Source organism: Chionomys nivalis, chromosome 17 (assembly GCF_950005125.1).
Source record: "Chionomys nivalis chromosome 17, mChiNiv1.1, whole genome shotgun sequence".
Lineage (NCBI taxonomy): Eukaryota > Metazoa > Chordata > Mammalia > Rodentia > Cricetidae > Chionomys > Chionomys nivalis.
In genome coordinates, this window is record NC_080102.1 from 58,857,104 (window position 1) to 58,872,625 (window position 15,522).

Here is a 15,522-nt window from a genome sequence, read left to right on the forward strand (position 1 = left end):
GCTAGCAGTCTTCATTAGCAAGGGGGTGTCCTGGAGCACTGTGGGTGTTGACCATTTACAAGGCTCTAGGTTCAGTCTTCAGTAATGAGAAAATAAGGGACAGGGCTATTGTCTTGCCCTGTATCCTTTTCAAATCTTCATTCCATGAGAACACTCCCAGTCTGATGGAGGAGGTAGACAGACATCCAGGGGACAGATAGGTGGGGCCAGAACAGGAGTTTTTGAGAATGTATGATTTTTGTTGTTGTTTCTTGAGACAGGGTCTCTTTATGTAGTTGTAGCTATGCTGGAACTGGATATGTAGACCAGGCTGGCTTTGAACTCAGAGTTCCAGTCTTCTGAGTGCTGGGATTGAGGTCGCGTGCCACCACACTCAGGAGAGCAGTGACTTTTTTAGTGTACAATCTCTATAAAGAAGCAGAGAGAGAGAGCAAGTCGGGGAGTCTTTATTTTCTCTTTGCTCTTGACTGTGACTTTCCCAGAAATAATAGGTATGATTTGACACTGCAGCCGAACAAACCATTCTCTCGCCACAGTTGCCTTTTGTCACAGCAGCAGGGAGTCACAGAAATGAGCCAGGACGCCGTCTGTCCTCTATCCGTCCAGGGAGTCACAGAAATGAGCCAGGACGCCATCCGTCCTCTATCTGCCCATTCACGCATCCTGCACACCTCCTCTGAGCACTGACTGTAGCCTGATTATGCCGAGTACCCGAGCACAGAGATGAAAGACCCCATTCCTGTCCCATGGCATGTGCTATACCTCTTTCCCTATATCTAAGCTCAGGGAAGTTCCATTTTCACTGGTAGGGACTGAATTCAAGACTTTGAACATGCTAGGCAAGCATTCTACAGATAAGCTCACCTAAGCCTAGGAAACTGATTTATATGTTAAAACAACAAGGCTGAAATCTTTACAGGCTCTCCAGGACACAGGACAACAACAGGGTATCCAAGAGGAGTCCCATTGAGAACCCATTATCAGTAGCATAGCAAGCCAGATCAATGACTCTTGCAAGTAAAGACGAATGGACTAGAGGGTAAACTGTGTGATTCAGTGGGCCACACTACAGCTTCCACAACAAGATTTTTCTTCTATTTTTGTTTTGTTTTTTCTTTAAAATTTGTTTTTGATTTGGCAGTGGGGAGGGTGCAAGGGCAGAGGGCAGATCAAGAGGATGAGGAGATAAGAGGGATCAGAATGCATGATATGAAATCCACAGAGAATTGATAAAAGTAAAAATATGAGTAATAGCTGGACATTAAAAGGCTGTTGGCATTGCATGATTTCCCTTGCTCACATCTCTCTCCTTCTGCAGGGATGATGTTGACATCTTCGAGGACCACGAGTGAGTCTAAGCTGGTCATAATCACGGTGAGTGGTTGGATCGGCAGACGCCATCCGTAAGTGGACAATTCAACCCCATAGACCTACAGGGTAGGGGTAGGGGTTCTTTGGATCTTCCTTTACCGAGGCCCAGAGAGGTGGACCTCAGGATGCCAAGGTGATGAATTTAGCAGACAAAGACTTCAAGGAAACTGATGCAAATATGTTCAAAGCATTTGTTTGATCTCATTGAGTACAAGAAATTAAAATAGGACAAAATAAAGTGTAAAATTTTAGAATTGGAAATATTGGAACTTAAATAAAAAGCTTAAAAAATGGTTCCAAACAGTAGACTGTATACGTCAAAGATGGGCACATTAGGAGCCTGTGGCCTGGGAGAGATAGTTTAGCAGCTATCAGTGCTCCCTGCTCTTTCAGAGACCAGCGCTCCATTAGCAGCCCCCACAGCACACAACGTCCCTTAACTGCAGCTCCAGGGAGTATGGCACACTCTTCTGGTCTCTGCAGACATCTTACACGGGTGGCACACTGTTGTAATATGAGCGGCGGTGCTGCATCCCCGGCACCCAGCCGCCCACATGGCTAGCTTATGCCCTGAAATAATTACACGGAAACTGTATTCTTTTGAACACTGCCTGGCCCATTAGTTCCAGCCTCTTATTGGCTAGCTCTTACATATTGATCTAACCCATTTCTAATATTCTGTGTAGCACCATGAGCTGGCTTACCAGGGAAGATCTTAACCTGCGTCTGTCTGGAGTGGGAGAATCATGGCGACTCTCTCACTCGGCTTCTTTCTCCCAGCATTCTCTCTGTTTACTCCACCCACCTAAGGGCTGGCCTATAAGTGGGCCAAGGCAGTTTCTTTATTAAATGAAAGTAAAGGGAGATTCTGTTAATTATTTAGGTTATAAAATAGGTTTACAAAAAATTAAGACACAAAAGGCACAAATTCGGAGAGATCGCCTACGGACTCTTAATGACTTTCAAAGACTATTAAGGGACATTTCCAGTCTACGGCCAGCTATTGGGATAACACCTGATCTAATAATTCATTTGAACAAAACCTTGGATGGTGACAAAGATTTAAACAGTCCCAGAGAATTAACAGCTGAAGCAGAAAAGGAACTGACGATGATTGAGGAAAAATTACAACAGGCACATGTGGATAGGGTAAATCCAGAGCTCGACTGTATTCTCGTCATACTACCATCAAAAATTTCCCCTACAGGAATTTTAATGCAGAGAGATGATATTATCTTGGAATGGATCTTTTTACCACATAAACCAAGTAAGAAACTGAAAACTTATGTAGAAAAAGTCTCTGAGTTAATTATAAAAGGCAAGTTGAGACTTCGTCAACTAGCAGGCATAGACCCAGCAGAAATTATAGTGCCTTTCACTGCTGATGAACTAAAGAAATTATGGGAAGATAATGAACCATGGCAAAGAGCTTGTGCTAATTTCTTGGGAGACATTAATAACAACTATCCAAAAAGCAAGAGGCTTAACTTCATAAAGAGAACTTCTTGGATCCTTCCTCGAATCGTCCGTGATACTCCAATAACTGGAGCCCGTACGTTCTATACTGATGCCAATAAATCAGGGAAGGCAGGTTACAAATCAGAAGACTTGGGTAAGGTGGAACAAAGTCCTTATGATTCTGTCCAGAAGGCAGAATTATATGCCATTCTTATGGTGCTAAGGGATTTTAAAGAACCTATTAATATAGTTACTGATTCACAATATGCAGAAAGAGTTATTTTACATATTGAAACTGCTGAATTTATACCTGATGATACAGAACTAACCTCTTTGTTTATCCAGGTGCAAGATTTGATTAGGAACAGGCTTTGCCCTATGTACATAACACACATCCGATCCCATACGGGTCTGCCAGGTCCTCTAGCACAAGGTAATGCAGAAATTGATCAATTATTGATTGGTAGTGTGCTACAAGCCTCTGAATTTCATAAAAAACATCATGTTAATAGCAAAGGTTTGAAGAAAGAGTTTTCTATTACATGGCAACAAGCTAGGGAGATTGTAAAGAAATGCCCTACTTGCTCTTTCTATAACCAAACGCCACTGCCTGCAGGGGCTAATCCAAAGGGCACCCAAAGGAATGAAATCTGGCAGATGGATGTGTTCCACTTTGCAGAATTTGGCAAATTAAAATATGTTCATCACACCATTGACACGTATTCAGGCTTTCAGTGGGCAACGGCTTTAAGTTCAGAAAAAGCTGATTCAGTTATCACTCATTTATTAGAAGTCATGGCTATCATGGGTATACCTACACAAATAAAGACAGATAATGGTCCTGCTTATGTCTCTAGGAAAATGAAACGGTTTTTTGATTATTACAATATCAAGCATGTTACAGGTATACCATACAATCCTACAGGTCAAGCAGTCATAGAAAGATCAAATCGAACTATAAAGGATATGTTGAACAAACAGAAAGGGGTGGAAAACACCCCCAGAAATAGGTTACATAATGCTTTGTTAACCTTGAATTTCCTCAACGCTAATGAGAAGGGAACATCGGCTGCAGAAAGACATTGGATAATGGAAAAGTCTACTGAACTAAATCAACCAGTTTATTTCAAGGATGTGCTGACCTCACAATGGAAGCCAGGAGATGTGCTGAGTTGGGGAAGGGGATTTGCTCTTGTCTCCACAGGTGAGGAAAAATTGTGGATTCCATCAAAATTGATAAAGGTTCGTTTTGATGAAGAGAAGCCAGTTGGGAAAGATAAATAACAATTCAATCACATGGATGGCAATCATACTGATGGTAAGTAATACAGATAGGTTGGGGACAGGGTTCTCTTCTTATCTCCACAGGGAAATATCCATCTTCAAAGAATTTAAGGTACCCCTAATATTTAATTACTGATGGAGGGACTTGTTCTGTAAGTATTAATTTATATATATATATATATATATATATATATATATATATATATGTCTTAAACTTTCTTTGCTTTTCCTCATATCTGTGTCTTTCTTTATATGTCAGTATATGTCCTTGTTGTTAATGTTTAAATTTCCCATAACAAGCAACAAATTTTCCTACAGTAATCTTTGAAGTTTCCAGGATGAAGATGGGGCCCCACAACATCAACTCCATCTGGTTTTTATGACGTCATGAATTTTTTTTTTTAAAGCGCTAATATTAGACCTGTTTTTTGGTACCAACTACAAGAGACAATTTCGAATGGTGAACATTTTTGACAACACTCTGGTCGGACCTTCTCAAAACGCTCTGAGACTAGTTACAATTTTCTTAGGTCAAAGGTTAATTTGGGAATTTTACCATCATTTGCTTTCACAGGACCCCCTAAGAAGAACGTCGCCCCCATGTCAGCTAGAAGCAATCTTAGAGGACGACATCCCCTCTCCCAACAGAGTTTGCCCTCAGGGTTGGGGACATCTTTTAATGGTTGGTTTAGGGTTGAGGGGATGGGGTGATATTTTTTTTTGAAAAAAAAAAAAAAAGAAGAAGAAGAGGAAGAAGAAGGGGGTAACTGGTTTTTTGGGATGATTGGTATTTGTGAATTACTGTTTATAGAAAATTGTACTGGTACTGTGTTTTGTATATTGATATGTTGAATATTGAATGTGAGTGTTCCTACCTCTATTTTTGTATGAGTATGCTTATAACTTTGTCTATATTGTATTGATACATCTACCATATTACATTGTACATTTCTACCTCTGATACTATGACATTGTTTACAGTTGAAGATCATTGTCTTCATATATTGCACAGTTGTTTATTCTTTTAGTCTTCAAAGTTAGATAGGTATTGAGAATTATATGTTTGTCATATTTATTTTTAAGTTAATCAGGTCTTTTAGTTACATAGAGATTATATTTAGTATAGATAGTATGATCTTCAGCCTCTTCGAAGAGCTGTAGAAAATGGCCTTTAATCTAACCTAAAATTTCTGTGCCAAAGAGACACAATTACTCCTGGCAACACCACTCTACTCCCGAGAGAACGTTGAGCACCAAAGACACTCCACTGGGAGCTTGTCTTCTTGGCAGAACTGGCCTTTGGGTTAAGAAAAGCCCATACCTCAACTTCTAACAAAGATACAGAATATCCCTAAGTGGATGAAACAGGATTGTCTTATCTTGCCAAGACAGGGTAGGATAGTCCTAAGAAAGTTCCTTGCCTTTAATAATGGTATGCCAGTTATGTTAGGCCTTAGCCAAAGTTGGTTGACTCAACATTGCAAACGAGACTTTGGGTGATTGCCCAGGTAGTCAGTTGTCTCTGTCAATTGTTGCACATTTTGGATATCTCTCGATTGTTAAGTAATATTTATTCCCTTCTCAGATCTTTGACGGAGTTGAAGATTATATAATTGTAGTTACTCTCTATGTTATTTAGACTCCTTGAGATAGAATGTTTAGCAAAAGTTTTGTTCTCAATATTGTTTGTTATATTTATTATTTGTTATTATTGTATATAGTTGTATTTGGTTTGGTTCTATCTTATTTAGACAAAAGGGGGAGATGTAGGGACATAGCCCCACCCATTGGGGGCGTGTTCGCCTCGGGCTAATGTTTAAGGATAAATCTGCCGGGCGTGAGCCCAGCAGCCCTTTTCTTTTGCTCCGCTTTTCCAGTGCTCCTCGGGAACCTGTGGTCCTGTAAGTCTATTTCCTTATTAAAGCTGTATATATCTATATAATCTGTCTGCATTCATTTGCGCCGCCACAGCACACTCAAGTGTGGACACACATACATGCACATACACACTAAAGTAAATCTTAAAAACCAAGTCCTAGAAACACTGGGTTTCCAGTATCAGAGCAAATAGCAATTCTTCCCTTATGGAAAATGGAGGGGCTGAGTGTGTCACAGGATGCTTCGATAAGGGGCATAAGCTCTTGGGCAATCTTTCCTGGTCTGTGTCCAGTTTGTGTGTGCCTCTACATTTCTCTGCCTACACATCTAACCCAGTGCCTGCCCTCCCTGGTTTTTTGGAAAATATTGGCTGGAGGCAACTCTTGTTTTTTCCAATGAAATATGCAAATTAAATGTACCACCCCAAAAGGACACAGCCATGAGCAGGGATGGCGCCATGAGGGCAGTCCCATTCTTGGGTCCTGTAAGGCAGTAAGGGTCAGGCATGTATGGGGGTAGTGAAAGAGATAGGAGGCAATTAGTATACATCATGGAATAAGGCTTGTACGATATTTTATGGTTAAATGGCTTAAAGTAATGGGAGAAGTGGGGCATCCAGTCTTCTGGGAGTAAGATGTGCCTCAGTTCTTACCTCTCCAGAGGTCTGTGCCACTGAGGTGTGGTGTTGTTTTTAATGTCCTGGGAGCTACCTTTGTCTGTGTTGCACATATGATAGTAGAGGCAGTGATTTTGGAATCAGACTGTAGAAATGTTCTAACCCAAAGAATCGAGAAAAAAATTACCGAAGGAAAAATAGCAGCACCTCAGGCGTCCGAAGGACAGTAAATAACTGACCATCCTTGCCATAGGCTGCCTGGAAGGAAAGGAAGGTGAGGATTTAATCACACTGTGAATCCCAAGATTGCATTATTGAGTACAAAAACTTGTTTCTAGTTGTGTGTGGCTCAGCCCTAGCTCACACCTCAAATATAAGAGCTTTCTGCTTAAATATTGTAAACAGGACTAAATAAAATCAACCATAGGTCAAGAGGCAGAGCAAGCAACCAGTTGACAGGAAAAAAAAACCATAGAGAGCAAGAGGGAGTCAGAAGGATGGATAGAGAGACACACAGAAAGTAGAAGGGAGGACCTTCAGTTTGAGGAGTTTTGAGTAGGAGAACACTCTTTCTGGGACATTGGCAGAGGAGGTAGGTCAGTTAGCTGCTTTCTCTGCCTCTCTGAGCTAGCAGGTTTTCACCCCAGCATCTGGCTCCTGATTCTTTATTGGTAAAATGAAATAATTGAGATTTAGTTAAAAACAAGAGAGAGACCAAAAAAGCTATAAACTTGAAGATAGTGTTTGTAGAACTTGTGAAAAGTGGCACTTCCCGGAACATAAAGAACACTCACAATCCCATCAGAAAAAACAAACAACCTAGAGGGGAGCAAGCTGGAGACACACTCTTCACACACTTAGCCAGAGTTTGAAGCGATACTAAACTTCAACGTCATACCCAAACCAGGATTCATTATTGTGACGGTTAATTTTGTCATCAACTTGATGGGATTTAGAATAGGAAACAAACCTCTGGGCACATCTGGAAGGGAGCTTCTGTATTAGGTTGACTGAGTTGGGAGCACACACTCTAAATATGGGCAGCACCATTCTATGGGCTGAGGTTTCGGGTTGAATAGAAAGGAGAAAGTGAGCCTGGCGTGGGTGTTTATGACTCTGCTTCCCGACTGCAGATCTGCAGATCGGTGAACATCAGTTTTAGGCTCCTGCTGCTGTGCTTCCCGGCCATGATGGGCTGTACCACCAAACTGTGAGCCAGAATTAACCCTTCCTGTCCCAGGAACAAGTAAAGTAACTAATACAATTACTTTTTTTTTTAACTGTTAAAAGTTAATACACAGGTGCTGGAGAAAAGGCTCAGCGGTTAAGAGCACTGACTGCTCTTCCAGAGGACCTGGGTTTAGTTTCCATCACCCATGTGGCAGCTCACAACTGTCTGTAACTGTTCCAGGGGATCTGACACGCATGGCAAAACATCAATGCTCGTAAGATAAAAAGGTGATACATATTGAAGAGGATATCTTTTATACATTACCAATGAATGAATAATTCAAACAAATTTAGAAAATAATTTTCTATCCTCTTGCCGAGCTGTATATCTGCCTAGCCTGCGACTCTACTCCTGGCTGTATGCACGTGTGCCATGAAGCACGCACCATCTTAAATAGTTTTTAGATTATTTATGTGTGTGAGTGTTTTGCCTGTATGTATATCTGTGCATGTACTTGGTGCCCACAGTGGTGAGAAGAGGGTGTCAGATCTCCTGGAACTGGAGTTCTGATGGTGGTGAGCCACAGTCTGGGTGCTGGGAACAGAATCTGGGCCTTCTGCAAGGGCAGCAAATCCCTTTAAACATCGAGTCATGTCTCCAGCCCCATGTACACATCACCCTTATAAGAAAAAAAGCTAGAATTACACTAAGCATGAGATAGTCACAGAGTGAACTTGATCCTACAGGAGGAAGCCTCCCCTCCAGCCTTCTCCTTCAACCCCCCCCCCCCGCCTCTGAAAACTCCAATCAGAACCTGGCGACTGTAACCAGGTGAGGTCACAGAGCTCCCAGAGAGAGAGTCCTCAGAGATGAGAGTTTTGTGAGCTCTTCAGATTGGAGCTAGGCTTTGGTGCTTGAGAGGCGTGGAGGAGTCACAGCTCCTTGACCATGGTGAGACTTGCCTCTGGCTTGTCAGTCGCGGGGGTTGAGGGTCCTGGACTCTGGTAGGAGTCTAAGGGCTGCCAGCCACAGTCGTCAGCTGTAGCCCACTTACCTTGGGCACATGCAACAGGAAAGGGGTCAATGGGTACAAGAGACATTTGTGGACATGATGTTTTACCACCAGGCTCTGTCTGTTCCCGTGTTCTGCCTGTGAAATTTGTACTGTGCTGGTATGAGCAGTCTCTGGGTCATCCCTCCTTCAGAGATCAAGCAAAGGGCTTGACCTAAAATGTAGTCTGAGCAGCTGGGGAGGTATCTCTGTCCATGAAGGTTGTGCCTGTTGTACAAGTATGAGGACCCAAATTTGATCCCTAGAACCCAAGTCTTAATCTGGGTTTGATGGTATGTTCTTGTAATCCTAAAGCTGGGAAGGCAGAGGTGGGAGGATCCCTGGGACTCTCTGACCAGCCAGCCTAACCTAATTGTCAAGTCTTGGACTCCAGTAAGAAAGCCTGTCTCAAAAACAAACAACAAACAAACAACCCAAAGTGAACCACACTCACAGCCAAGGCAGACAGTGGTCCTACAGAATAACACTCAGATCTGATGTCTGGCCTCCATACACACTTTCACACACATGTACACACATATACACACACACATGAACACCCCACAAATTTAAAAATTTAAAGTGTTTTTTGACATTAAGAATTACCTGGGTTTTCCTAAATGATGGTCATATGTGATAAGTTTCAGTGCTTGATGCCACAGAGCTTAACTTGGTCTGTTCTTGGGATGAACCCCGGGTTGCCCAGCCCCTAAATCCCTAGAATCTGCACCAGGCTCTCTCTGCTGCCTCCCAGCAGCCCATGGAACTCACTGAATTCTCCCAGTAACATGGATGGAGATCTGGTGGGGACAACAGATGTCTGGTGGGCACTGGGGTTCCTTTCTCCTTGTCTTTGCCTCTCCCCTGACCTCTGCTCTGCTGCCCCATCCCAGTGTGAGGAGATGAAAACCACTGGGCAAAAATGTGTGCAGGGCCCTCAGCACAGCAAGGAGGCCCTGAACAGACTCAACCAAGCCATCCAGCAGTTGAAGAAGGAAGTGGGGAATGCTCAGAGCCAGGTGAGTGGGAGCTGTGGGAGGGAGCCATTGCCATGATACTTCCTCTAGGTCCCCTCATCCTTTGGAAAAGGTGAGTTTTTGTATGCGTGTGTGAGAGTGTATGTGTGTATGCTGTGTGTGTGTGTGTGTGAATGTATGTGTGTGTGAGTGGATGGGAGAGTGTATGTGTGTGGTATGTGTGAGTCTATGTGTGTGTAGGAGAGTGTATGTGTGTGTGTGCTTGTGTTAGTGTGTGATGTGTATGTGTGAGTGTGTGGGAGAGTGTATGTGTGCTTATGTGAGTATGTGTATGTGTGAATGTGTGTTGTAGAGTGTATGTGTGTGGTGGTATGTGAGAGTGTGTGTGGGAGAGTGTGTGTGTGCATATGTGAGATGTGTCTGTCTGTCTGACTGCATGTACCACTCATGCTTCCCTTTGCCTGGGCTATTTTATATAGAAAGGCAATTAACCAAGAAATTATATATCAACACATATTGCTTGGCCTTCCCTTTGTTTGGTTTTTGTTTTGCCTTGTGATAATTCTGAGCTACGTTCAGAAACGATAAGATTCACCAGAAACTCAGTTTTCCAGTTTATTCTCAAACATGTGACAATCAAGGTGGGTGTTGTAGCACACGTTTGTAACTTCTGCACTCAGAAGATCTCAAGTTCCAGGCCTCCTGGTGCAGTAGGGTGAGCTCAAGAGCATCTGGGCTACAAGCTTGGGTTCTGGCTCATCAGCAGAATGTTTGCCTCGCCTGAACGCCCTGGTTCTCAAGTCCCTCGCTGAAAAACCAACCATAAAATAGAGCCCTAATCCTTGTGCTTGGGAGGCTGAAACAGAAGAATTTCCAGATGAGGGCAGTCTGGGCTGCACAATGAGGTCCAGGCAAGTCTAGACTAAACAGAATGAGACACTGTCCCAAGACAAACAAGCAAACCCACAAAAACAACACAACACAGAGAAACAAAAGCCCCCTCCCCACCCAAAACCAAAGGAAACATGCAGAACTGGCAGCAGTAACCTGGTGGGAAGATCTGGCTTCTCACAGGGCGCAGCAGCTTCCTGTGGGCCGCCCCCAGCTCTGCCACTCCTGACGGGAGCACAGTGCCTGTCCTGCACACGAGGAGGGAAGGAACGTGTCACTGGAGGAAAGGACTGGATGCTGTGGAAGCCCTGCCTCAGCAGGAGTGGGAGAGACCAAGTCTCTCAGAGAACGGGGTTCTGTGTGTTGGCCTTCATCTTCATCAGGCAGGCCCTGAAGGTGTTTGAGGCCCCAGCGTGCAGGGAGAGGATGCTCATGGATACCTTCCTTCTCCCAGCCTCTTGCCCTCCAGCCTCCTCTTTCTACCCATGAAGTCCCCTCAATTGATCTACCTGGCTTATCCTGTACCCCTGTCCAGAGCTTTCTGTTCAGGGTCTGGTTTTACTTTTTGCAGATCGAAGTGTCTTAGGCTTGAGGTGTATTCTTGGTATAGGGTTCCTTGTCCAGAAACTGGTGGCTTTGAGGCAAATGACCTGGTTGTGGTTCTGGTGGTGACAGAAGGGTGGGAAGGCCCACAGTGGTTGAGTCTCCCAGTAGCCAAGCTGCCCCGATTGCCCAGGCAGCAGGCACCCTCACCAGGCATATGCTATAAATACTGTTTCTAGAGATGTGCACTCTGGCTCCTATGGGAAAGGAGACTTTCTGTTCTGATTTGGGTGGTATTGGGGGCAGAGCCCAGAGTTATCCCCATAGTGGTGAGCACTTTGCTACTGAGCTGCTGCCAGACGTCTATCCCTTTTCAGTGTGAAGTCTCCCTGAGTTTCCCCGAGCTGGAGTCTAGGAAGGCCTTGAACTTTTGATCCTCCTGCCTCAGCCTCTTGAATAGCTGGGACTACAAAGCCTTCAGATTTTGTTCTTTCCCTGTGAAACACTAAACCAGTTTATTTATTTATTTATTTTGGTTTTTTGAGACAGGGTTTCTATGTGTAGCTTTAGTGTCCGTCCTAGAACTTAGGCTGGCCTTGAGTTCACAGAGATCCGCCTGCCTCTGCTACCTGAGTGCTGGGATTAAAGGCGTGCGCCACCACCGCCTGGCTCAGTTTCTTTGATAAAGAATATTTGACACATCTTTAATCTTAACTCACGTGAGGAGTGCCATCATTGAGACACAGAATTCTTAGCCATGACAGTTGGTGGCCTCCAGTGTCATCTTGAGTGCAGGGAGTGGGCAGGATTTTTTTCTTTTCTTTCTTTTTTTAATCTCGTGGTTTAGACATACTGAGACAAACACACGAATTCCAGAGCAAGCCTTCACTTCTTCCCAACCACAGATCACACCCTCATTGACCTTGGAGGAACGGCTGGACTTCCGAGGCCGAGGAAATGAGGCTGAGAGTATCTTTCTTTCTCTGCTCTTTGCTCCATCCCCAGCCCTGTGAACTAGAGAAAGCCAAAGACTTGGAGGCCGGGCAGCATGTGACCTCAAGCAGCGCTAAGGGCAAACTGGCCTGGCTGGAGGCCGCCCTGCAGCGGGCCAAGCAGGACATGGCGCGGCAGCTCCGTGAGTACCAGGAGCTCATGATCGTCAAGCTGGGCCTGGACTTTGAGATCGCCACCTACCGCAGGCTTCTGGAGGGCCAGCAGCAGAGGTGAGGTGCCAGGAAGTGAGGGAACGCATGTCTTCCCACACCTTAATAGCGCCTTGAATGAAAAGGCCCTAGCACTGGTGCGGGCGGAGTCAGTGTCAGACAGGAAGACAGTGTAGGTGCCAAGGCCAGACCCAAGGAGCTTGCAGGGTAAAGGCTTATCTGGTCTGGGGGTGTGGAAGTCAGAGGTGTCTGTCTTGGGGAACCTGGTAGGCGGACTGAGTTAGCTGTGGCTTCTTTTTGTCACACAGGCTTGGTCTGGGACTTGGGGCAGGGAGTTCAGGTAAGGGACTTGGGTAAAATGTAAGTTCTTCTGGCCACCCCCCCACCCCCGCCCCAATTCCCTCGGTCCCCTGAGAAGGCAGCAGGCAGGGGTTTATCTGTCTCTCTGTACAGATCGCAGTTGTGGTGGGGCTGTTTCTTCTCGGGGGTGATTCCCCGTGTGTTTGGGAGAGGACTTAGAAGTCCCTGGCAGGGGTTGGGCAGGAAGGCTTTTCTGAGTCCTTTGGTCTCACCTCTCACGTGACTCTCTATGAAGCTCCAGGCACCGATGTCACTCGAGGTCCGGGCCTGACCTCAGTCTCTGTACCACCTCGGGCACCTGGAGTCTGTTCCCGTGGCCTGGATGTGAGCGCCCCCGGCGGTGTTTGCACTCTCTGCAGCTCCGCGGGCTGTGTTGGGGGCTTTGGCTGCCGTGGCTCCCATGAGTGTTGAACCCTTCCCTCTCCACTTCCCTCCGGAGAAGACTAGGAACTCGTGCTTCTGCTTGAAGACTTGGTCTTCTGGTCTCAGATTCCCCGCCCACAAAGCGGGCCCTCACATCAATGTCTCTTTTGTGCCTCACCTGGAACTAGACGGGATGCTGGTGTCATCCTGTACTCAACGCCTGTGTCTTATCTGAACCTTGGACCCTGCCCCTCTTACTTGCCCCATCCCTTTGCTTCTAGGCTCCCCCCTTTAATAAAACTTTCTGCGGTGGCTAAGCAGCCAGCCTGACTGAACCTGACTTTCTGGCTACCTCACAGCCGAGTTCTATCTCGGCTCCAACCAATACTGTAAAAGGATATGACTTGTTCTGGAAGCAGGTGGATCCCTGTGAGTTTGAGCCCAGCCTGGTCTACAAGAGCTAGTTCCAGGACAGGCTCCAAAGCTACAGAGAAACTGTCTCGAAGGAAAATGATACACCGCTGTGTGGGTGCAAAGTGACTTACATTTTGGGTGACTTTACTGTACGACTTGGGACTTTATGATGGGGCAGGTGAAATGAGGCAGGACACACCCCACAGACAGTTCTGGGGTCCACAGTCAACTGCCAAGCACAGGACTCTGTCCCCTCATCCACTCCTCCACTCTGTCAGCCTTGTGTTGGAGCTGAGAGTGTTAACGCCAGACTTGTACATGCCATATGCGTGCTCCCCTGCTGTGCTACGTTCCAGCACCCCTCCCTACTTTTTGGAGACAGGGTCTCCCTATGCAGCTCAAACTGGCATAGAACTTCCTGTGGCCCAGGACTGAACTCAAAATTCTCCTGCCTCAGCATCCCAAGTGCTGGGGTTACAAGTATGTACCACAATACCCAGCTCCCCCTGGAATGGTGGTATAAGGTCCATACGGTGATTAAGACACTCTTACCTTGCCCTCTGGATGCAGGACACTGGCACAGAGATACACAGGAATAAAGAAGGATGACATGGGGAAGAAAGTCCACCTCTGCTGCCCTGATACACACTAAGGGCCAGGCTCAGGTTGAGGCTGGGCAAAGATAGTCAAAACTGGGTGGGCTAGACCCGGGTTCTAACATAGGAAGCGATGGTAGTGGGCCAGGAGAACACTGAGGCATGGGGAAGCATTCTCACCTCTACTTCCGCTGGTCTGAGTTTTCACAAGGTGCAGAAGATAGGACAGTTCTCTGAAAGTGAGGTGCTGGAGCTGGGCTGGCTTTACAGGCCTGGAGAGCAGAGCGTGCTCAGAGAGTTCACATTCTTCTCCCTTGCAAAAAGGATTACATCATCAGTGCACCTTGGAAACAATAGTTACTGCTCTCCTTCTCTGGGTGGGGCGCCGGCGCGTCATTAGCCAGAGGCCCAGCATCGCCTTTTAAGGCGCAGAAGTGCCGGAGTGTCTGCTGCTTCCCTGCTTGAGCACCTGGGGAGCAGGTATCCAGAAGGCTCCTTTCCTGGGTAAACACAACAGTCTCATGGAAAAGGAATGGATGGAAACTTGCTTGCTGGTGACCACGCATATCCTCATCAGCCCCATGGGTCATCTCTGGCCCTCTCTAATCAGATACTCACTGTTACAGACTCTCCCAAGGAACCCTGGGGGTCCAGCCCCTCTGTGAGTGTCCAGAGTCCAGCGCCTTGTCCCTTGTATTTTGCTGGGAGGCAATGAGTTTGATTTTCAAAGGCAGGTTTTTGTTTTGTTTTTGTATTTTTCCTGTTCCAGTTTGAGTGTATGCATTTATGCGGGGGCTTTGAGGGAAGTGCAGACAGATTATCTCGGACCTGCAGGCAGGACTTTGGCTCCCCAGAGACTGGATGCCCACATTTTCCCTTTCCAACCCCTAAGTTTTGACTTCCTTGACATCTGTCCAGAGATTCCAAGGGCCTGGGGTCAGGTCTAGGCTGGGGCCAGGGCTAGGGCCATTTGAATCACCAGAGTATCTGTGGTTTGGGAGCTGTTCTCTGAGAGGTTCCCTAAGCCATGGACCACATTCCAGCAAGGGATGGAGGAGAGCCGCCTGGTAGCTTTACGAGGAGTCATTTGTTCTTAGGTGACTTCTGAAGGGAGCAGGGCTATCCCCCATCCAGTCATTCCTTCTCCTTACAAGCGTGAAGCAGGAGAGGAGGACAAGGGAAATTAAGGGTCACGAGAAGAGGGAAAGCCCCTTACCTAGGATGCAGTGTCTATGTTTAACTGGCTGGATAAATTTAACACACTGCCCAAATCAGGGAAGACAGCCTAAAAAGAAAAGAACCCTTTTTCTGAGCGGCCATCTGAGCCGAGTGTCAGAGCGATGAATGGGTCGTAACTGTTAAAGACTGAGTGTTCAGCGTTGAGTC

The 15,522-nt window shown here is 45.9% G+C and overlaps 1 protein-coding gene across 1 annotated transcript; it reads left to right on the forward strand.

Annotated features, from left to right (window-relative positions):
- The first annotated feature begins 9,617 nt into the window (after window positions 1-9,617).
- LOC130888441 (keratin, type II cuticular Hb1-like) lies at window positions 9,618-13,174 on the forward strand. Its single transcript, XM_057791327.1, has 5 exons — window positions 9,618-9,632; window positions 9,723-9,848; window positions 12,246-12,463; window positions 12,712-12,743; window positions 12,999-13,174. Exons 1-5 carry the CDS (start codon window positions 9,618-9,620, stop codon window positions 13,172-13,174), a joined length of 567 nt encoding a protein of 188 aa, XP_057647310.1.
- The last annotated feature ends 2,348 nt before the right edge of the window (window positions 13,175-15,522 follow it).

Excerpts from the sequence above, each read along its gene's own strand:
- LOC130888441 (XM_057791327.1), top strand. Across the intron at positions 9,849-12,245 it reads TGGGGAATGCTCAGAGCCAG|CCCTGTGAACTAGAGAAAGC; the intron begins GTGAGTGGGAGC and ends CTCCATCCCCAG. Across the intron at positions 12,744-12,998 it reads ACTTGGGGCAGGGAGTTCAG|CTCCAGGCACCGATGTCACT; the intron begins GTAAGGGACTTG and ends CTCTCTATGAAG.